A 24569-nucleotide genomic window follows, 5' to 3' on the forward strand; every position below is an offset into this window, starting at 1 on the left:
ATCAAAGTGCAGACTTTCATAGCCCAACAGTTTTTGGACCTGTTAGCCACATCTAACTATTTTCTTAATCTAGCTTTAATATATCCTGGAAATACATACCAAAGGCCACATGAAAGGACAAATAATGATTAATAGTTAACTAGAATATGAGAAGAAACCTACTAATGCATATTTAGCAGTGGTATTAAGATATATATTTTTCTTGTGCTACTATTCACATAAAAACTTTGAAAAAATACTTTTAAAATATCAAAGCTTTTAAGAAGTAGGCTTTGTGATAAATTACTTTGGTCCTGATTCTAAATATAAATATTATTAACTGTAGTCCAGAAGTGAAAATTTCAAAATTGAAAGGTTTATCCTGAATTTTTGACTTACATAAGCTAAATACATGAATTGAAAATTTGTTTCTTACCATGTTAAGACCTTATAATACACGGTGTTTTCTATGAAACATATGTCCCTACACATAGACATACCACACACGTATGTATACAGTACTGTCCAAAGGATGGATAAAGTTGAAAAGTATTTATAAATTTTGAAAATATGTATAAAATATATGGAACTCCGGAGAATTCACAATGTATCGCAGTTTAAAACACTGAACAATCCTGCAGCGTCTAATTGGGTCACAGAAAATCCTTTGAAGCTTCCTTACTCATACTGATGCTTGGGCATCTAATGCTGTAGTGCTAACATTTTCAAAATTATTAGGTGATAAAAGTATGGCATAATTTTAAAACAAAGTGCTTATTTTTAAGTACAACTACTAAAAAGGGGCTGCTTATTTCATGAGACACTCAGTAATTCTGTAGATCTGCTTCACAGTACAACAACTACACTGTTGTCTAGGCTAAATGAATACGTAAAAAGAGAAGAGTTGGTAGGCTTCAGACATTTTTAATTTTAGGTCGTTACTTATTTAAAAACAAATTCTTTTTATGAATTCCAAAAATTAAACTATAGCAAAAAATGGCATGTGTCCCATTTTACTTCATGACTGATTTGAAGACAAGTCGACTAAAGAGTGCTCTTTGCATTTTGGTTTAGGACATTTTTGACAGTGATTGGTATACCTCTAGAAACCTAATTGGGAGTGCCGACATCATCGTGATCAAATACAACGTAAATGACAAGTTCTCCTTCCACGAAGTGAAGGATAATTATATTCCAGTGATAAAAAGGGCATTAAATTCAGTTCCAGTAATCATTGCTGCTGTTGGTACCAGACAAAATGGTAAGTATTCAATTTTTTTTTCTTGTGATAGGAGTGCAGGTTCCATGTTCATTTTAAATAGTGTTAAGTTTATTAATGATTATTATGGGTCTTTTTTTTTTTTTTTGGAAAAAAAAATGACTATGTTCAAATGCCAGCTGTTATCTCTCCATCACTGGATATGATAGTGAGACATCAAAGGAAAGTGTCACAGACTACTGCTGGGATTCTGATGGGAACAAATTTGTCTTCTAAATTGCTCTTCCACAGAAGTGAAGGAAGTCAGTAATTGTATTCTTTTGATATAGGAGAGGTATTAGGCTGGCACTGAGCTCTGGAAGATTGCTTTTGACATTCTAAATGTCTGTCCAGTGGGAAGGATAGATTGTCCGCAGAAGGACTGGGCTTCGGAGCAGGATTTTTAGGTAGCCAGGAACGAGCGAGCTGGAGACACTGACGGTCCCGCCTGAGAGAGAGAGAATCATTTCCTCCATGGCTGATGGATTCCGTTGGCTCAGTCCATTCCAGCAGTGGTGGCTGTGCATATCATTGTCAGAAGTCCTAGGACCAACTCAGAATTCACTTTGGTTTGGTGGAATTTTGATAGTTCTTTATAGTGGTATTTCCCCAGTGAAGCTGTCTTTAAAATTTGATTCATTTATTTTTTTCCTTTTCATTAAGGTATAGTGAAGTAAAGGACACACAGTTCACTAGGTACCATGAGTGCAGCTTAATGCATTTTTACACGTTTATACATCCATGCAGCCATCTTACAGGTCAAGAAAGAGAATGTTTGCCTCACTTTGGAAGGCTCATTCATGCCTCTTCCTAGTTACTAGCCCACCTCCCCAGAGATGACCGCTATTCTAACAGTATAGATTAGTTTTACCTGTTCTAAAACTTCATATACATGGGATTATACTGTATGTAGTATCTTGTTTCTAATTTCAATTAGCATAATACCTACATTCATCCATGTGGTGCTTATCTAAACTTGTTATTTTGCTGTGTATTTTTCAGTTGTGTGAATGTGCTGTAATATATTTATTCATTCTCCTTTTCGTGATGCTTAGGTTGTTTCCTAGGAGTAGGATTTTGGGTCATGGTCATAGGGTATTAGGAGACACAAATGAAGCAGACTTGACCCTTCCTTGACCCCACATCCCCTCTACTTCCCTATGTTTCTTTTTATTGCTGCCCTCGACTCTTGAAAGAGTCATCCACACTTCCCGAGTGCACTTCCTGACTTCCCATTTCTTCTTCAGTCCACTACAGTCTGACTTTGACTTTCACAATTACACTGGGTTTGTTCCCACCCAGGGTTACCAGTTAAATGCTTATTGCCAAATTTGATTTCCATTTCCATATAATTAACACTTTAATTTATATTTTAATAACAATTCACCCTTGAGGTTATTCGAACACATCTCTCCCTCCATTTAAAAAAGCTACTCTTTCTTTCTTGGTTGTTTCAATTCTCTGTCTTCTTACTAGTCAATACCCCCTGCCCCCCTTGCCCCCCAATACACATATTGAACCAGTAGATCCTTAGTTGTTGCCAGGGTTCCATCCTTTGGCTTCACCTCTTCTTGCTGTTTACTCTGACCTTGAATCTGTTAATATGTTGCTCTCCCTTCCCTGTATAGACACTGATGAAATACCCAGTCTCTTTCTCCAGCTCTAGTTTCTCTTCCAACCCGTGTTACCACAGAATCTTCCTCTTTCTGCTGAATTCCCTGTCTTGGTGAATGATGCCAAACCTATGCATTCACCCAAACTAGAATCATCCAACCCAGTTTTTCTCCCATTCACCATATCCAGTGGGCTAAGAAGCTCTTTTGGTTTCACATTCCAAATAAACCTCAAATTCATTGTTTTCTCTTTATCTTCATTGGATTTCAGATCCTAGTCATTTAATTATCTGTCATAGTGGCCTTCTTTTTGGCCTAAAGGGGCAGTTCCTGATCTTGTAGGCCCTAAAACTTATACAGTTCTAGAGGTCCTTTGTAAGGAAAAAGTGACAACATTACACACACACACACACACACACACACACACACACACACACATTTAGAAAGAGAAAAGGAAGCATGACAAGTTGCAAATCTAAAAAGCTATCAAATAAAACCACAATGAGACGCCTCCTCACACTGGTCAGAATGGCTAAAATTAACAAGACAGGAAACAACAAATGTTGGCGAGGATGCAGAGAAAGGGGAACCCTTTTGCACGGTTGGTGGGAATGCAAGCTGGTGCAGCTACTCTGGAAAATGGTATGGAGGTTCCTCAAGAAGTTAAAAATAGAGCTACCCTATGACCCAGCAATTGCACTACTAGGTATTTACCCCAAAGACACAAATGTAGTGATCCAAAGGGGCACCTGCACCCCAATGTTCATAGCAGCAATGGCCACAATAGCCAAACTATGGAAAGAGCCGAGATGTCCATCGACAGATGAATGGATAAGGAAGATGTGGTATATATATATGTGTGTGTGTGTGTGTGTATATATATATATATATATATACACACAGAATAGAATAGTACTTGGCCATCAGAAAGGATGAATACTTACCATTTATTTTGATGTGGGTGGATCTGGAGGGTATTATGCTGAGCAAAATAAGTCAATCAGAGAGAAACAATTATCATATGATCTCACTCATGTAGAATATAAGAAACAGCGCAGAGGATCATAGGGGAAGGCAGGGATAATTGAATTGAAAGTCATCAGAGAGGGAGAAAAACCATGAGAGGCTCTTAACTGTAGGAAACAAACTGAGGGTTGCTGGAGGGGAGGTGGGTGGGGGGATGGGATAACTGGGTGATGGGCATTAAGGAGGGCACGTGATGTGGTGAGCACTGCATATTATATGCAACTGATGAATTATTGAACACTACATATGAAAGTAATGATATGCTATATGTTGGCTAATTGAATTTAAATAAAAAAAATAAAAAGCTGTCAAATACTGCAAATATCTAAAAAATATTTCTGTTATTTAACAGCTTGACATTTCTTTAATTTTTCTTATGTTCGTTGTCTGCATAGTCTTTGATTACTTCTTCATATGATAACCACTTTTGATACTTTCTATATAGAGAAGAAAATTACAGTTAGTGTTTCTTCCAGCATATTTCTTCGCTCTTCACATCTTTTTTTTATGTGTCTCTAATGTCTTTCTCGTCTCTTTTAATCCAGAAAAGTTCCCCAGAGTTTTGTTTTGTTTTGTTTTTTTTGGTCTTTCATGACATTGGCATTTTTAAAGAATCTAAGCCCATTATTTGGCATAATTCCTTTAGTTGTGATGACTGTGATTGCAAAATAGTGATTTTCTATCATTCCACCTACACTTATTAGTTGGTGTTCTTCTGTAAATAGAACTTTCCCTTCTCTCTGCTCCCACATCTTTCTTTTAGAATCATTATAGTTAGTGGATTTTTTTAATTCAATATTTTATAATCTGTTCTTCTCATTATTCTTTCTGTTGCTCACACTACTCCAAATTTGCATGGAGAGAGTCTTTTCAAGCTAGTTGCAATTAAGTTTTGAGTGCTTCCTTGTTTTCTGGCATAAGATGTTCCAGGCTCACCTGGAATCAGTCATTTCTTCAGGGATCCCTGGTTCCATTTAGTGAGCCATGATATTTAGAAACCAAGATCAGGGCTTTAGGGGTGCTCATAACTTTGTCATTGCTTCAAGGCCCTTTCATTGGATATATATATATTTTTAAAATACATATCTTTTAATCATGAGTTCCCACTGATACTCTTTTTCCAATCCAGTATTTGTATCTCACTTCAGTAATTTTCTCTTGTCATGTCTTACCTAAAAGACATGATCCTTCATGGTCTATCTCCTGACTACTTCTGCAACCTGTAGGCACGATCTTTTGTGTCTTATGTACCCAACACACTGAACTGCTTGAACTTAATGTCTTTCTTTAGGTCTGGGAAAGTCTCAACTGCATGATTTCTTCAGGTATCACCTTCCCTCATTTTCTCTATTCTGTCCTTTTTGAACTCTTATTAGACTGATGTGGAAACTTCTGGATCTCTCCTCTGTTTCTCTTATCTTTCTTTTATGTTTCCTAATGTTTATTTCTCTGTGTTGTGTTATAGGAGAATTCTTTGGTCTTTTTCCCCAGCTCACAGATTACTTCTGCAGGATCTATCCTGCCCTCTTGCATTATTACACTTTTAAAAATTTCCACAGCTTTTCATATCCAAGATCTCTGGTTGTTTTTCATAATTTCTTCTACCTGTTTTAAGAATGTAAATACTTTAAGAAGAAAACCTCTCTCAATTAATTATACTTATTTTAAGATTCTGTTTTGATTGGTCTATTAAGTCTTGTTTTAAGGAAGACAATCTAAGTCTTTTCATTTGATGAGATTTTATTTCATAGTATGGAGGCTTCTTAAATGTTGGGTAATTCTTAATTTGCGTAGTTTTGCAGTTTAGATTCTCTGTTGGATTAACGCCTTTCTCCTCCTCTGCCCAGCTGCTCTCTGAGGTTGGGGTGGGAGTGAGAGCTCATATGAGATCTGTAGGCCTCGCTGCTTCCACTGGGGTCTTCAGCTGACCTCCACTCAGTTGTCGGTGGGCCTCCTTATTGCTCCCCCATGATTGAGCATTGAGTATTCTTGATGTTGCCCAGCGTGTGACTTCCCACCCGTCCTCTGAGCTTCAGCTTCCCTCTTTGGTCCTATGCTATCTGCCTTTCTCCTTTAGGCACTCCTCCTTCCTGGGCTGATGAGTTTCTCTCCTCTTAATTTTTGAGTGTTGCTCTATATGCACATTTCCCTTCCTCTTTCCCCCACCCCTCCCTTTTTCCTTCCTTCCATTTCTCTCTCCTTTCTCCTTCCCTCTCCCTCCCCTCTTTGTTTAGTCATTTCTGTGATTTGGCAGGGAGAGGAGTTGCAATGTGAGCTTAGCTTGCCATTTTGAAACTGGAAGCTAATGTGTTGTTGTTCTTTCTTACACCCAGACCTCCGTATATGCTATATCCTCTAATGGGAGTGCCCCTCCTGTCATATCTGCATGGCAAATTCATACTTATCCAGTAAATCACTACCTCTTCTGTGAAGCCTTCCGTAATCTTCAGGCAGAGTTCATTTCTTCCCTTCTGTTCCCGTGGTGATTTTGCATACTTTATTTTAGTATTTATTATATGTATTATATTATAATTTGCAGTCATGTCTATGTTGGCTCAGTTGACTATGAGCTTTTATCTGTGTGTATTTCTTGTTTGATATATGGTAGGTACTCAATAAACATTTGTTCAGTTAGTGAATGAATGGTTTTAAACAAGATGAAATTAATTTCACATATAGATGTGATTGCAAAGTAATTACCAAGCTAAATCTGATATTCAACCTGAGGATTTTTATTGCTTAACCTCCCCCAGTCCCTTGCAATACATGAATCTGTGCTGTGTGTTCTCCTGATAATTCCTCTCCTGAGCTCTTTTTAGAATTAGCTCAGCAAACACAATCAGTCTCATCATTTTCCTTTGTTACACATATTTTGACAAGCTTGACTTGTGTGTCTTCTTCACCACATTTGGCTTTGAACAAATTTTTGGCTTTTACTAAATATTGAACCTGTCTTTTAAAAAGAATTTTTTTTCTGAACATGCCTAGGGGTATTCATAGCCTTAAGCTCCCCAAAATGGGCATCCTGTCTTTTCTTTTTGAAATTCTGATAGAGTCGAGTACATTGCTAGGCTAGAATTCTGAAAAGGATTTCTAAAACTTTCAAGCACTTGGCAACATTGTAAGAATCACCCTACAGATTCTGAAAGCCACTGCTTTGAAAGAAATGCCATTCATTTGAATTCCAGAGTTACCGTGTGTTTGCTTTCCAAAAAAAATAGACATTTGTGATAACACCTTAAAGGATGTCACATAAGAGAAAGAAAAAAGACTGTACTGTTAACCAAAAGTGTAACACTGATGTCTGGAGTCCTTGTGACCCTGAGGTGCGCTCACAGGAGTGATCTCCTGAAGAAGGCACCGCAATTTAAAATTATTTTGGGTCCTCTCATGGTTCCTGGTAAAATGCATAATGTAGGTTTATTTATTCCGTAAATGTTTTGTTGGTTTTCCTGCTATACCCACCACATAATGACGAGACATTTTTTCCCTTTTGGGTGCATGTGAACAAAAAGCAATGTCTTCTGTGTCACAGAGGAGATGTGAAGACTAGATGTGAAGAGGAATTTTCTAGGCGTGTATGTCAGTAAGGGGCCATGGCTACACACAACGGAAAACCCTGGTTAGCTGGGTTAAACCTGAAATTAGATAGATTTTCCTTCAAATCAAGATTACTTGTTAAAAATTATTTTACATTATGTTCACTTTATTTTTCACTTGAAACCGGTTGCTCAATTTTTGTTTAGAAATACAGTTTAATAAGATGGGCTGCCTACTCACCCCATTCCATCAACATAAGGAGAGCTTTGTAGACATAAGAAGGCCTCTGTCTTCAGAAAATCAAAGGCACTGTGTATGATTCTTTGTAAAGAATGTGAAATACCAATGTGTTATTTTTCAAGATAGGCTAAATTCTGTATAGAAACTTCATGTGCTCCAAACCCATGATGATCTTGGAAAAAGTAAAAGCAAAAACTCAGAATTCGTGGCTTAATTTTGAGAACCCATGCTTAACTTTTAAATCACTGTCTTTACTCAAACTAAATTTTTATCTTATCTTTTGATATCACTTTGCTTATCAGAGCAAGTAACAGTTTTATCGTTGTTTTTCCATCTCAGACACACAAAGAGACTTGGACAAGTCACTTATCTTCCCTGAGCCCCAGTTTCTTCCTTTGCAAAAGGAGGATGTAAATTCCTGGTTTCTGAGCTCTAAAATGCTTTCAGTGAAGCTGAAATTATCTACGTAGTTACATGCATAGCACGCACATGCCCTAAATATCCTTTGTGTACATATATATGGTCTACCTATATGCAGTTCATTGGTAAGGAATTTGTTGGGTAGACTGTGGGAAGTTGCCCAAATGTCCTTTTCAAAAAAAAAATTTGTTTTAGATTTTATTTGTTTATTTTAGAGGGAGAGAAAGCGGGGAAAAGCAGACAGGGAGGGATGGGGAGGGGGAAAGACTCTCAAGTAGGCTGCATGCTGAATGCAGAGCTCCACGTGGGGCTTGATCTCACAACCCTGAGATTGCGACCTGAGCTGAACTCAAGTCAGACACTTAACCAACTGAGCCACACAGGTGTCCCCCAAATGCCCTTTGAGGGCCACTGTACTTACTCCCTCAGTTACCACACTGTGGGCTGCTGATGGTGGACAGCTGAGTCCCTTCCTAGGTATTACTTTGTGCTGATAGAAGTTGTCTGCTCAAGGTTCTGCCCCCTCCATGGCAGCCCTCATCTAATCACTGATTATCTTGATTGATTTAGGAGCACAAAGGCCCAGCTGCCTTTCCCCAAATGGGGAACCATTAAAGGGCCATCTAAGCTCCAGAACCCCAAGTAGGATCCTCTGAGATCTTTGTTGTAGCTATATTGCAGTTTGAATTTTTTTCTCTGCCCAGTCCTCCTTCCCTCATCCCTGAGAACATTTGTTCCCAAGATCATTCCCCCAATAAACCTCCTGTACACCAGTCTCCATCTGAGAGTCTGCTTCTTAGGGAAACTAATCCATAACAACATGCATTTCTAGAAATGAATTTATCCCTCTTTGATTTGGCTGCTGTTTAAACAATGATGTATCTGATGTGTCATGAAGCAAAACAAAGCTTGCTGATGAATCTAGAGTTGAATATACATTTTTAGCTTTATTAAGGAGTGTCCTAATAGATATGCTGATCTACCACCTGCCCAGCCATACACCTGTACGTGGTACAACCATGAGGCTTAGGATAGTTCACATTTTGAATAAATACTTTTTATTCCTTTAGTTTATGATTTTTAATCTTGAATAGAAAGATAAGTGATTGAATTTGGTTTCTGCAGTCAAATATACTTTAGAGTCTAATAATTGAAATGTCTGGATTAATAAAAATGTACTTTATATGAAATCTACAAAATTTTGCAGCCTTGAGGATTCACATCTAGTCAACTCGGTGAATATATTTCGAGTTTATTACAAAAAGAAAGAAAGAAAGAAAGACAGACAGAAAGAAAGAAAAAGGAAAAGAGCTAACCCACTGTTTTCCATGGTTTCTATGGGCAATTAAGTTGTTAATTTTTATTGATAGGGTGTCAGCATTGTATAAAGGGAAACATGTCCTCCATTACTAGTTGATTGGTTTAATTACTATAAAAGTCTTGGTAATATATATTCACTTATTTTTAAGTTTTTCTGTTTTCTAAGATACTGTTTATTCCGCTTGCACTCAAAGCTTGTTTACTTTAGGGAACTTTCTATTAACACTGATGCTTTTTATTCAGAGTCTAGTTGATAGTATATATACCAAATGCCCCTGAACTGTGGTTCTGGTATGAGCTGTTAATTTGTTGTTTAATGTTCAGGTTGCCTGTGTGTGTTTCTTTTCCTGTTTAATTTCAAAGCTCGTTATTACTCATACTTATTTTCTCAGAAGAATTGCCTTGTACGTGCCCGCTGTGTACCTCAGACAGAGGGAGCTGTGTCAGTACGACGGAAGGAATCCAGCTTGCCAAAGAACTGGGAGCTACCTACCTTGAACTACACAGCCTTGATGACTTCTATATAGGGAAATATTTTGGAGGAGTGGTAAGTGGCAATCCCTGTTACATAAATTTAAGTCATTTGTCAGGTTGGCTGTGTAGCTATTTTTTAGAACCTCAATTAGAACTTTAGTTTTAAAAGCATGATTGGTTTTAACTTTGAGAAACACACTGAGAGTAGAAGTAAAGAGTAAAATTATAATTTTATTTTTCTATCCAAATGAAGCATTTTCTGTTGTCCAATAGGATATTTTAGAATTTTCCGTTTGGTGACAGTGTTGTGTTTTGTTGTACATATCGAATCATATTTACTTACACAAACCTGCGGTGTCATTTGATTCGTAATCTTTATATAGTTCAACGAGCCTTACAACTCAAACCATTGGGCCCTGAAAGTTCTCCTTCATTTCTACTACAATTTGAAAAGAATGATTTTTCTTCCTCCACGTGTGCGTCATCAAGATTTTGTATACTCCTAAATGATTCAGCTCAAAAATGTCCATAGAAACTACTTATACAAATAGCTTGTTGGGGCACCTGGGTGGTGCAGTCGGTTGAGTGTCCGACTTTTGATTTCTGCTCAGGTCATGATTTCAGGGTCTTGAGATCGAGCCCTCGGCCTCCACGCTCAGCGAGGAGTCTGCTTCTCTCCTCTCCCTTTCCCTCGGCCCCTTTCCCTGCTTGCATTTACATACGCTCTCTCTCTCTCAAATAAATAAATCTTAAAAAAAGACATTTGGGATTTGCTTGCTCTGTAACTATGGCATTTATTGGGTCCTATAGGCATTTTGAGGCCCGTCTTAGCACACAGCATCTACCCTACACTATTAGGACTGTGTGGTGCTTGGAGAATAGTGTGGAGCTGTATCATGTAAGTATTAACTGACTTTGGAACTATCTTTTCAACCCTCTTAGAAGTGACTCCACTCAACAGACACATTTGTTAAACATGGATGAGAGGTTTAAACCAAAGCAAACCCTGCATGAAGCAGGAGCACTTTGAACTTCTCCGTTAGTTCCCTGGATCTCCGTCAAGTACTCTTTCCAATATACCAGAATATTCATTATGTTGATCCATGTCAACATGTTGAGGTCTCCACAGATGACTGTAGAAATTTTATTTGTTCCAGACAGTTACCAAACTCCAAATAAAAACCAAAGATAAAATAAGAACCAAATATAAATGGTTCTGATTTCTATCATGTATAAGTGGCTATTATACAGCCCACTAATGTAAAGAAATGTTGATAACATAGCATTAAGGAAGATAGACTCACAATATTGGTATCATAATGACTGTGAGAAACTTTTGTCTTATTTATTTGCAGTGATAAATTAAAAGTAGAAAGGGTGGAAAGGTAGAGAGGACTGAAATCTAATTTTCCTGTCAAAGATATTATGTTGTAGTGGATTTTAAAAAATCTTAATTTAGTCTAAGAATCTTGCATTTTCTTGAAATATTTAGGAAACTGGGGAAAAATGATAGCTTGGTTTCATGTGTTGGAGAGGAGGGGGCTGGCTCTCTTGGGGGTCTGGAGGTCTCCTTGTTCCCTGCTCCACTTCCTGAACCTGAGATCTCAAGGTCTCTCTTCCCACCTGCCAACTTACAAGCCCACTTTGCTCGCTTCTGCTTCCTCCTCCTTGTTTCTCTTTGTTACTCACACCTGGTGTTGCAGTTAGAGTTGGATGCATGATAAGGATTGAAGATGTGGTCAAGGTTGGAAGAAAGACATGGCAGTTTCTTTTTTCCTTAAGACTTGGTGAGACTATGGAAATAAGATCAGAATTATCTGTTTTGAGATTGTTGAAAAGTACGGCTTCGATCTTGAGTGTAAGAAATAGTGGTACTTGCAGGAGTATAGGTGGGGGTGATAATGTCCGAGTGCAAGGAGCATTTTAAACCTTGTATTTAAGGGTCAGGGATGAAGACTTGGGCTAGAGGGCTTTGTGCCCTTCAGCTTTAGAGAGCCCCATCTGGCCCTCCTCCAGTTGCACCGCCGTGGCAAAAGTTGATGGAGCCAAGGGGGTATGCCCACCTGGCGCTGGTAGCCCTTCTAGACCTGCACCATCCATTATGGTAGCCACCAGCCACAGGCGGCGATTTGTGTTTAAATTAAAGAAAATTCACTTCCTCAGATGCACTACCCACATTTCAGGTGCTTAATAGCTACATGTGGCTTGTGGCTACTCTATTCAATAGCACAGATATTACAGAGCATTTCCATCAACCCAGAACAACACTGTACAATAGAACAGTGCTGCAACCGTGTTCCAAAACCCAGGAGCCTAGAATTCTCTGACCAGCGCTCTCAGTCTGTTTCTCTGGCCTGTGCAGGCCTTTTTCCTGGATCAGTCCTCCTGAAAGTGGATTGCATTACTAGTGCGTGTGTGTCCATAGGTCTGAAAGGTGGCCAAAGGATGGCTGCATGTGAGGAATGGGGGAGGGGAAAGTAGAGTTTGGATACGCAAGCGTGGATGTCTACTTGTATGCATAAAGCTCCTCAAGGCATGGGATGGAGCAGGGGGTGAGAAGAGAAGGGGCAGTCTTGGGGCCCGGGAGTTAGGGGCCAGTTCTCCCTGTGCTGTAGGAAGCTCTGAGAAGACTGAGAATTTAAATCCAAACCTGGCCTTCTAGGCTTTCATGATGATACATTTGTCAAAGCAAGAAGATAGAATATCTTTTACATAATAGTTTGGTTTCTTTATTTACAAAGTTTAAATATTTATGTATATGGTACATAGACCTCTATTTATTCTTTTGCCCCAAGCCTCACAGTGTAAGACTTAGGCCTGGAACTGTGCGAGGAGTATGTGTGGTTAGGATTATTTTTTTTTTTAAGATTTTCTTTTTGTTTTTTTGAAAGATGTTATTTGTTTATTTGAGAGAGAGAGAGAGATAGCTAAAGAGAGCACAGGGGGTGCAGGGAGAGGGAGAAACAGGCTCCCCCCTGAGCAGGGAGCCTGATGCGGGGCTTGATCCCAGGGCTCTGAGATCATGACCTGAGCTGAAGGTAGACGCTTAACCCACTGAACCACCCAGGTGCCCCCTCAGACTTTATTTTTAAGTAATTTTTACACTAATGTAGGGCTCAAACTTATAAGCCCAAGATCTAGATTTGCATGCTCTACTGACTGAGCCAGCCAGGTGCCCCAGGATTTTTAATTTATAACCTAAAGGACGTATTTCAGTGTAATTTATTCAAGAAAAAGATAGAGCATGTGTAAACGTCCCTAGCTGATATGAGCTTCTGTGACATAAAGCCGGGTCTGTCCTGCCTTGAGTTTTTCTAGTATTAACTGCTGTGGTTGCCCACGAGATGGTTATTGACAGTCACACAGTTGTACTGCTGGGCTTTCTTGATTATTCAAGAGAATAAACAGTTCCTTCTTGAATGGATAGTTTATTTATGCTTAGACAAAGCACAGTCTGTTCTACTTGATACATTTTTTAAAATAAAAATTTGTTCAAAAGTGTTTGCTAAAGCTTACATGTAGATGGTATTGGCATTAAAAACATTTGGCAAATGTGATCTGGGGTACCAATAATCATGTCAGATACATAATTTTGTTGAAGCTTTAATTACAATTCGATTCATGTTTTAGTTGGAGTATTTTATGATTCAAGCCTTAAATCAGAAGACAAGTGAAAAAATGAAGAAAAGGAAAATGAGCAACTCATTTCATGGAATTAGACCACCTCAGCTTGAACAACCAGGTGCATTTTTAACGAATGTCTAGATGTTCAATTGATGTTTATTATAGATCACTTCACAAGTCTTAGAGCGGTTGTTCCCAAATTTGAGTATGTTGAGGACTTACCTGGCATTCTTATTCAGTAAATCTGGGATGGGGTGTGGAATCTGCTTTTAAAATAAGTTTCCAGGTGATTCTGAAGCAGGTGGTACTTGAACCCATTTTTGAGGAATACTGTCTTAAACTTGAGTCTATAGCTTTTTAAAAAAATAGTGTGTGCGATGAAGAGCTATCCTAGACTCGAGTCTGAGAGAAGGAACAACGACATGCAGTGCATGAACCTTGATTGGATACGGTTCAATAAAAACATGTTAAAGACTTTCTTAGGATAGTTGGGTAAAATTGTAATATGGACTGGTAATTGGGTGACATGAGAGAATTGTTAATTTTTATATGTATGGTAATGGGTATGATTAATGGAAGAATGTCCTTATTCTTTGGAAATGAATATGACATCATTTAGAGCTAAAGTATCTTGATGATTACAACTTACTTTTAAGTGGTTCAGCAGCTTGAGGGTGTGTGTAAGTGTGTATGTAGCTAGAGATAAGGCAAACATGACAAAATGTCCATTGCAAAATCCAGGTGAAGGATATGTGTGTGCTTATCGTATCATTCTTTCAACTTTTTGAATGCTTAAAAATGTTCATAACACAAGGTTAGAGGAAAATAAAGTTAAAAATAAATAAATATAATTTTTATCAAAATTAACTTTTATCAACATTATCGCATAATTATGTCATAGAAATATAATAGTAGTACTCTATTCAGACTGATTTGTTATGGAAATTGTTTTAAAATATAGGTACTTGGTAAGTACTTGTTAAATAAATCTATATAAATTAAAAATCAGGAAAACATAAATTAGTATGGGAAGTCAATTCCAGGTTTTTTTTTTTTTTTAGATGCAGATAGATCTTAGATGATACACAATTTGGCTTTGAACTTCCTGGTGTGCAAAGTAAGAGTGGAGACTTGGTCTGTTATGTAGCAAACCTGCTGCTTTAAATACTTTCCGGATGAGAAGATGGGTGGGGAATAGCCAAATAAACAATGAAGATAGATAATTTCTTGGTTCTTATTATTCAAGAAGAGAAAACACAATAGTTCCTCTGAGAAAGCAAAGCAGTTCATGGCATTTAGCAGTAGGAGAAATTTCTCATGGGGGTCTCCGCTTGGGGCACTTGTAGTGGACAGGGCTTTCCGAAGTGTCAAGTGTCTGGTCAGCAAATGCTGTCTCTGTTCTCCCAGGTGGTACCTTGTGCCCTTTTGTTAAGTATCACACTGAACATTCATTCTGGTGCTCGTTTCTTCTAAGGATAGATCCTGGGCTCTGGGGCATGTGGCTTTCAGATTGTCCTTAAGCCATTAGGGGTCTGTGAGGTGCCTTAGGCTGTGGAGGGAAGGGGTACAGTTCAGGAAAAGCCTAGCCACCAAAGTACTTTGTTATTATCAGTTTTAGAAACTGGAGTTTTGCTTTAAAGAATTTTCATTCCTAAAAAAGTTTGAATTCTGATTTAGAAGATTGTGTATCTTTCAAGCAGCCCTTTACAGACAACACTTTCCTCAGTTCAGCTTGGGATAAAAGCTAGCCAGCAGATATTTCACAGTTAGGGTCTCTGATGAGGGCCTAGGGTGTGATGCTCTTGGGGATATTCTGAATTGACTGAGGGCTCATTATCTTTGTTAGTGATCAAACTAGGAAATGGAAGGTTACATCCTTTTTTTGGAAAGTGGGGAGTCTAACCAACACTCTACCTGAGGTGTGCTGAGGGGGAAAGACTGGTTCTTGTTTTACTAGGAGGGAAAAAATATTAATTTTAGGATCAAAACAAAATGGTCAAGATGGTTTCAAACAATGGAGTCCCAAGACTCTGAGGACGGGCTTTGAGAGGTTACAGTTTTCATAATTTAATTTTACAATTTCCTCCCCCCTCCATGTCCAAACCCAGGAGGAAAACGACTTCAAATGTGAGGTTAGGTTCTTCAGAGCTAGCTCAGTAATTTGTTTGAATTTTTTATCAGGTGGAAGTAAGGAATGATAACTACCAACATACTAAAATTTAGTCTTTGGAGAGGTATTTTATTTGGGGACATGCAAATAATGAGAAGTACTATTTTATTGCTGTTAATGGCATTAGTGTAATTTTCATTTGCACTATAAAAAGTACAGTATTTCTGTGACTGTTATCTCAGGATAATTAATTTATATGTGTTTATAATTAGATTAAGTTACACAAAATTGCTGTTTTCGTAGGTCACAAATGGCCAAATGTTGGCAATTTCATATGGCTCAACTTAATAATACTAAGAAGATATTCTTTTGTTGTGTTTAAAAGAAACCTGAAATGATTAGGTCTATAGACCTAAAGAATAATCTATCACTTTTATTTTCTTTTTTGAAACAGAGAAAATGCCCGTCTTAAAGGCTGAAGCATCGCATTATAACTCTGATTTAAATAATTTACTGTTCTGCTGCCAGTGTGTGGATGTGGTATTTTACAACCCAGATTTAAAGGAAGTTGCCGAGGCCCACAAGATTGTTCTGTGTGCCGTAAGCCATGTTTTCATGCTACTTTTCAATGTGAAGAGTCCCGCAGACATTCAGGATTCCAGTATCATCCGAACTACCCAGGACCTCTTCGCTATCAACAGAGACACTGCATTTCCAGGTGCTAGTCAGGATTCTCCAGGCAACCCACCCTTACGTGTCATTGTCAAAGACGCCCTCTTCTGTTCTTGTTTGTCGGACATTCTGCGCTTCATTTATTCAGGTATCTTGTTAAATGGTTCTGGTACGTTCTCTTAAGCTTTTGAAAGCAACTGTGCCTGTGGTCCTCAGGTGTATTGGTTAATTTCAGTTTTATCTTCTTTCTACCTTCTGAGGCAAGGATTATACATGAAATAGTCTTTATATACAGGAATTCGTTCAAGCTTTCCATCTTCCTTATAAGTTTGCTTGCCCTGGTTTTAAATCTACTTGTGAAAATAATAATTTCTTTTCCTACTGAGCAGATGTGTTAGTATTTTATTTAAACAAAAATATCCAAAATGTAGGGGCGCCTGGGTAGCGCAGCTGTTAAGCGTCTGCCTTCGGCTCAGGGTGTGATCCCGGCGTTATGGGATCGGGCCCCACATCAGGCTCCTCTGCTGGGAGCCTGCTTCTTCCTCTCCCACTCCCCCTGCTTGTGTTCCCTCTCTCGCTGGCTGTCTCTCTGTCAAACAAATAAATAAAATCTTTAAAAAAAAATATCCAAAATGTGAAAATACGAGAATTTATTGTCTAGACTAACTCTAAAGAAACAAAATTTTCAAAGTCTAAATGAAAATAAGTATCTGCATCTTTTTTTAAAGGATTTATTTGAGAGAGAGAGACAGAGCGAGAGAGAGCGCGAGCACGGACTACAGAGAGGGTGAGTGGAGGGAAAGACAGAGAGAGAGGAAGCCGACTGCCAGATGAGTGGGGAGCCCAATGTGGGGCTTGGTCTCAGAACTCTGAGGTCATGACCCTGAGATGATGACCTGAGCCGAAACCAAGAGGCAGATGCTTAACCAGCTGCGCTTCCCAGGCTCCTCAGTATCTGCATCTTGAAAGCTGGCCATTTATTCACTTTTCTGTTTTACTCTTAGATTTTGGAGGGAATTGAGAGAAATTAGGGTCCTTGCGTTCAGTTTAGGAACTGGAAACAGTATCTAATGTTAGTTTAGACTGAGATCTGAACAACTTTGTTTAATTTAATTAATTAATTTTTAAGATTTTATTTTTAAGTCATCTCTACACCTCAGTGTGGGGCTTGAACCCACAACCCCAAGATCAAGAGTCACACACTCCACCAACTGAGTCAGCCAAGCACCCTGACTTTGACTCTTTTAGATTTTACTTTTTTTTCTTACAGTGCACTTATCTTTTTAAGATAGAGCTTATCAATTTTTTTTCTTCTTGTCCTTTTAAATACTTGTAGCTACTATATTTTAAAAAATAGAAGTTTTATCTGAGTCATTTTAGCTAATGAATTGAGGGTGTCACATCTAAGTGTCCCATATAAGAATGGAAAAGAATTGATGTAAAATGATTTTTAAAGTAAGCATTGAAGTAAAAATTTTCCGAGAACTTCTCTCTTTAATTTTTCGCTTGGAATCATGTTCTGATGAAATATTAAGTTAAGGTCACTCCTCTGGAATGTGGCTGGAGAAACATTCATAATCTGTTTTTAGACTTCAAAGGTTTGCAAATAAAATGCTGTTTCATATTTGTAAGAAACTTTTGGATAGTCTTCAGTTTGAAATAATAGCTGTTAATATAAGATTTTGCTTTTTTTCATTTGGGCTGTGGTTATATAATTTTACTATAAGTTAAAGTAAAAAATTAATGGTTTTGAAAAGTGCAGTTGCAGTATGAAGATTTAAGCGGATTAAAGTATGTATATGGGGACACCTGCCGGCTCAGTAGAGCGCGTGCCTCCTGATCTCCAGGTCGTGAGTTCAAGCCCCATGTTGGGTGTGGAGATTACTTTTAAAAAAAGTTTTAAAAAACCTTTATATATGTACATACATATACCTATGTAGGAGTGGAACGGTAGTAGGTCTTACACATTATTCAGTGAATATGGCTTGGGAAAGGCATAAATAACCACTCCTACAGAGCACTCCAACACAGCGCCTTCAACATGGCAGGTTTTGTGTTGGTTGAATCAGTGAGTAGACTCTAGTAGCTGTGAATCATCATATGAATAAAGCAGACTAAACACTTCATTTACTACTACAGATTTTTATGTTTAAACTTTGAGTCTCACAGTTTAGAATTTAAGGCTAGTTCTGAAAAACAAAAATGTTTACATGTTAAAAGAAAAAAGTCATTAATGGTGTTTAGAGAACTATGAAGGAAGTGTTTGGCTTTTCAGTGATGTTACTGTTGAAATTATGAGTTATTCAGCAAGTTTGCTACAATATCTATTGAATACTTTCGAAGGCACATGAACACTTTGAAGTCAGTTATATCCTCTTTAATAAGGTAGCAATAAATAGCTAGTTGTATCTCCAGTGACAGAACCTACTTGTCTTTCTTGTAGGGAGTGATTTTTTCTTTTTCTTTTTTTTTTATAATATTATTTTTTTATTATGTTAGTCCCCATACAGTACATCCTTATTTTTTGATGTAAAGTTCCATGATTCATTACTTGCGTGTAACACCCAGTGCACCATGCAATACGTGCCCTCCTTAATACCCATCACCAGTCTATCCCATCACCCCCCCAAGCCCTCAGTTTGTTTCCCAGAGGAGTGATTTTTCTTAAATTGCAAAATTAATACATGCAGATGGAAGAAAAGGTGAAAGAAAAAAAGAAGTTCTTTCCTCAGCCCCCTTATGTGTTGACACTGATGCTATTTGAAAGCAGTTAATTTATTGAGAAACATACATTAAGGAAAATGTAATCTTGAGTAAGTGCTGTTTTCCAGGAAGCACAGTTTCCCACGGCTGGAGCATAGAGTGGGAGGTGAAGGCTTGCAGGAGATGAGGCTGGCAAGCCAGATGGAAGCTATTCATCGAAGCTGTTCTAGAATTTTAAGCATGATCAGACTGGGCTTTGACACGATCATCTCTGGCGATAGTAGGGAGGTGGAATAGAGGAGGCAAGACAGGAGTTTAATAAGGAAGCTCCATTATTCTGGAGATCAACCTCAGTAAGGCCATTATTCTGACGACAGGTGGTTGGGGCTACAGCTTGTCCATCATTTGTACCAGTGCTTTTCAAGCTTACTGTGCATGCAAGTCAGCTGGGGATCTTATCTTGTTCATGTGCAGAGCCTTTTTTTTTTTTCTTAAGATTTTATTTATTTGAGAGAGAGAGGGAGGGAGGGAGAAGGAGCACGAGCAGGGGGAGGGGCAGAGGGAGAAGCAGAGTCCCTGCTGAGCAGAGAGCCAAATGCCAGGCTCCATCTCAAGCCCCTGGGGTCATGACCTGACTCACCCAGGCCCCCCTCCTATGCAGATTCTGATTCAGTAGGCTGGGGGGTGGGGCGTGAGACTGCATTTCACGCAGTCTCCCACGTCATGCTGATGCTCTGGACCGCACGCAGCTGCGCCACCTGCCCTGTGAGGAACCACGTACCAACCCTAGCCAGGGGGCTCAAAGAGGCTGGCATTCAGTCCAGAGGCCCAGGGCAGGGACCAGTCTATCAGTCTCAGGGCACAAAATCAAAATGGGGCCAGCTGCAAGACAGACTGACGTGAGCTCTTCAGAGCTGGAGCCGGAGGTGCCCTGTGGTAGCTGCTGCCTGAGGGTGGGCAGGGGGTGCTTCGTGGCTGGGTGGAAACGACGTGAGCCCAGGAAGAGCCAGTAGAGGCAGAGGTGCATCATGGCAAGGAGAGCTGGCTGCAGGCCCTTGACCAGTCAGAGGACAGGCTTCCTAACCTGCCACTGAGCTATTGCATTTCTGCTCCATTTGTTCTCTGCTTATATGTCCAGACCCAGAGAAGAGGTGGTGTCAGGTAAGAGCCCGGACACAGGCCATCGACCTGGGGCTGCAGGGAGACCCCGATGCTTTGAGGAGAACGGAAAAGAAATGCTTTAGCAGGAACCTATTACTTATTCTGTATTTATAGAGTATAACCTCAGACTCAAACAAGAGTTACATTGTGTTTAAATTATATTTAAAAAGATATTAAAGCTGTACTTGTACAGTAAAGACAATTGTGAAAAATGGAGAAAATTTGTTAAGAAAAAAATCAACTCTTACTCTCAAATGTTGAAACACTTATTGATGTTTTGTTTTATCTCGTGCATAGGTTACCATTTATTTAGGAAATATTTTTTTATCGGGGCACCTGGTAAGCCTGGGCTTAGTTGGTTAAGCATCTGCCTTTGACTCAGGTCATGGTCTTGGGTTCCCGGGATTGAGCCCCACATCAGGCTCCTTGCTCAGTGGGGAGTCTGCTTCTTCCTCTTTCTCTGCCTCTCACCCCAGCTCATGCTCTCTCTCAATAAATAAAATCTTTAAAAAAATATTTTTAATGAAGTTTTAAATACACACACACACACACACACACACATATTTTTAGAGACTTCAGTAAAGAGGACAGGCTTATGGGAATCTTTGTTTTCCTTGCTTTTCTTGCTGCTGTTGTTGAGCATTTTAAAACTTTTGAACCGAGCACAAGTTTGAAGACCCAGTTATGTAGTGGTTTCCTCACAGCAGCCGTGGCCTACCCACAAATCAGCTTCTGGGGGCAGTGCAGGCAGGAGCTGTTTGTACTCGAGTCTATTAGGTCGGTAAGGCAGAGGTAGAACTCCAGGACGCAGCAGGCTCAGGAATATTCGTCCTGAGCAAACATGGACTGAAAAACCATCTTCAGTCTATCTCCTGCTTAAAAAAAAAAAAAACAAAAACAAATTATAAAGAATGTCTTAATTTCCTCTAAATAACATTCTTCTTTTTAATCGTTAGGAATTTGAAATTTTGTGTATATTGTGTCACCATGGACATTTGTCCTGTATTTAGAAAGGGTCTGTTGAATGGTCTGGTTAACGTTAAGGCTTCAGTGTTTTCTCCTATGCAAATTCCTAAATAAATAGACCCAGTAAAAGTAGGTGTTTCGTGTATGTTAGTTTTCTGTTGGGTAACAGCTAACACTGTATACTGTATAGGAATTGGAAGACTGTTAGCCAAAGAGAAGGAGTGGGGTCAGCAGTTTCTGGGTCTTCATCGAGTCATCCTTTATTGGCCTACAGTTGTGACATTCTCACAATACGTGATAGTCTTTATGCTTGCACATTCCTGATGCACACAATTTCAGATGGTTAGGAATTGAAATGTATGTAAGAGCCTCAAGAATTTTCCTTTGAGCTCTTCACACCACGGATGGCCCTTAGAATTTCACATGGCTGCTTGAAATGCCGCCAGAGCACATGAACATGTGGAAGGGAGCTTTCGTCCTCAGCTTGCCTGGTATCTTCCGGCTTTTGGAATTATTCTGCGGTATGCTCTTTTCTGCCCTGCCTAAAAGCACAGCTTGTATGCATGAGTGTACCGTGCTCCCCAGAACCTCAGTCAGTTCAATCAGTGCTCTGAGAACTAAACAGAAAATCTCAGTCAGTTATGCACGATGAGTAAGTTCTAGAGATCTGCTATATCATGCAATATCATGGCTATTGCTAACAACACCATAATGGACACCTAAAATTCTGCCAAAAAGATCACGTTAGATATTCTTTTTTTTTTTAAGATACATTTATTTATGTTAGAGGGGGAGAGAGAGAGAACAAGTGGGAGGACGGGTGGAGGGAGAGGGAGAAAGAATCCTCAAGCAGACTCCTTGCTGAGTGTGGAGCCAGATTGGGGCTTGATCCCAGGTCCCCGAGATCATGACCTGTGCTGAAATCAAGAGTTGGACACTTAGCCGACTGAGCCACCCAGGCGTTCCACTTGTTAAATGTTTATATCACAATTTTAAAAAAGCTAAAGAAAATCCCAGTATAAGGATTATTACTTTATTTGGACCAAAACATGTCAAAGATGACTTGGTTAGCATTTCTAATTATAAGAATAGCCCAATTCTTAGAGTCCCCTATGAACTAGTCTTAATTTAGTTACTGGGTCCTTCTGTGTCTATTCTCAGACAAATGAGTGGCCTGTAGGGATTTACCTGCTGTTCAATCCTATGTATTTCAACTTAATTCTTGCTTTCTCTCAGATAATATTCTTTTTTTTTTTTTTTAAGATTTTATTTATTTATTTGGCAGAGATAGAGACAGCCAGCGAGAGAGGGAACACAAGCAGGGGGAGTGGGAGAGGAAGAAGCAGGCTCATAGCGGAGGAGCCTGATGTGGGGCTCGATCCCACAACGCCGGGATCACGCCCTGAGCCGAAGGCAGACGCTTAACCGCTGTGCCACCCAAGCACCCCTCTCAGATAATATCTGACTGGAGATATTGTGTAGATATTCGTTAGTTAATACAATTTCTTTTTGAGAGCTAATATCTGTTCTCCTTTAGCATATGTGAGTATAGACAATCAAAAAATACCTGCTGTTTGCTGCGTACCACTGACCCTGGGTTTTGATCATGGGTGAAATGTCTGAAGGAAGAGCAGTGATAATCAGCACCCAGTGCACCTTAAAATCACCTGGGAGGCTTTTAAAATGCTGTCTGTGCTCCAGCCCCAGAAATTCTAATTTAATTGGTCTGGGAATGATACCTCCCTGATGGTATTTTATGAAAGATGTCCAGGTAAATGTAAAGCACAGCTATGGTTGAGAATCACTGGCATAAATTCTTTTGATCTGGGTTCTGTTGGCTTCTCAGGGGTTCTTTTACTTCTGACATTTTAATGTAGACTGTAATGTCTATGTGTGTTTGGGAAATTTTCTAGGGAGACAATGCAAAGAATTTATTAGATTGTGAAAAGAATATGTGACTTTAAAGTTAAAAATCCTTAGTTCAGAAAAGTGAAAACAAGAAACCTGGATATTTCTAGGCTGAAAACCTTCAGGAATTTGAGAAGGAAGGGGAGCTGACAGTGAAGTCAGAAAAAGAGCATGAAAGGTAGGAAGAAACAGTGGTGTGCTGGAGCTGGCTCGCACCAGCTTGTGAGAGCCAATTGTGTTTATCTCTTCTCAACTCTGTGCTCTGTGATGTCATGTCGGTGGCTTGAATGTGGCCATGGTGCGAGTATTTACACCACAGAGGTAGCAAATGGACCAGATCACGGCTCTCCTGCCCGTTCCCTCTCACCTCAGGGTGCAGTATAGTAATCATGAGGGTTAGGTGAAGAGAAGTTTAAAGATACTCTAGAGTGCCAACTGCTACAGGGTTCCGCTGGAATGATGCCTGAGAGCCACTGGACTATCACTTGACTCTTCAGAGTAGCTTTGGATCTGGTTGGCTCAGGCCGGCTACAATTGCCTGCTCCCATTGGTTCAGTAAATGTTTATTATGTGCTCTCCCCATCCCTGATGTCCATGAGGGCATCTGGCAAAGTTCTGGATACAGAAAGGGGAGCATCAGAAGAAACAGATTGAGAGATCAAAAAGGATTTTGAGTTATGCGGCGGTGAGAGGACTTGCTTAAAGTCACACCAGTAATTGATGGCAGAGGTAGAACTAGGGCCTCGGTCTCCCAGTTATGCCCAACCACACTACACCTTGGTTAATTTTATTTTTAGGAGTTAGAGGACTTTCTGTAAGCCATGGGATAGATAGGGGTCATCTCTTCAAATATCATCATCAGAATCGTACTTTTGGAAACTTACCAGCATTAAGTGTGGAGATCGATTCAATGAGGAGAAGGCCACTGAGGAGCAGGCAGGCTGTATAGGAGGCTGCTCTAAGCCAAGCGAGACAAGTGCTCGGAGAAAGGAGAACTTTTGCAGATCATCCCACAGTTTTGTCAGACACAGAGGAAAGGGGCTGACAGTGTAGACAGACGTGACATGAGCCTAGGAAGAGATAGCTTGGAAGTGGGTTGGGGTACCAGGTGCGGTGATTTTGCTCCAGTGCCATGGTCATATAGCTCCTCAGGATGTTACCCACCTCCCTTCTTCAGGTTGGTTCCACGGACATGGCTATTGAACATCCTTATCTGACCCTGACAATGCGCGAGACCTTCTGAATGCATTCTGTTCCTACTGCTTATTCTTCTGATGGTAGTCACTGCCTTCCATGATTAGTACGATTTAATTCAATATGAAAAAACTACATCTGCCTTCGTACCCTGGATAAGTAAATAATTTGAGTGTCGGAAGGACTGCTTGTGATGACAACTAATATTCTGGCCGTTGCTGTCATTTTTAGGTGACCATCTATTATAAAGAGGTAGCAGCTGTCCAAGGAGGCAAACTTTAGGTTTTGAGAAATACATTAGGGGAAGGGAAGCTGATTTTTTAAAAATGTCTAAAATGTTTTCGTGTAATTACGAGGATAT

The 24569-nt window shown here is 39.4% G+C and overlaps 1 protein-coding gene across 2 annotated transcripts in view; it reads left to right on the forward strand.

Annotated features, from left to right (window-relative positions):
• RHOBTB3 (Rho related BTB domain containing 3) overlaps window positions 1-24569 on the forward strand; it is a 52680-nt gene that overhangs the window by 4285 nt on the left and 23826 nt on the right. Inside the window, exons 3-6 of one of the 2 annotated variants that reach the window (XM_026498593.4) lie at window positions 1054-1240; window positions 9789-9943; window positions 13501-13612; window positions 16059-16424. In XM_026498593.4, the coding sequence (XP_026354378.1) occupies window positions 1054-1240; window positions 9789-9943; window positions 13501-13612; window positions 16059-16424 (820 nt within the window). The remainder of the gene's footprint in view (window positions 1-1053; window positions 1241-9788; window positions 9944-13500; window positions 13613-16058; window positions 16425-24569) is intronic. The other variant, XM_026498594.4, reaches the window with a different exon arrangement.

The sequence above is a fragment of the Ursus arctos genome, unplaced genomic scaffold (genome assembly GCF_023065955.2).
Source record: "Ursus arctos isolate Adak ecotype North America unplaced genomic scaffold, UrsArc2.0 scaffold_5, whole genome shotgun sequence".
Lineage (NCBI taxonomy): Eukaryota > Metazoa > Chordata > Mammalia > Carnivora > Ursidae > Ursus > Ursus arctos.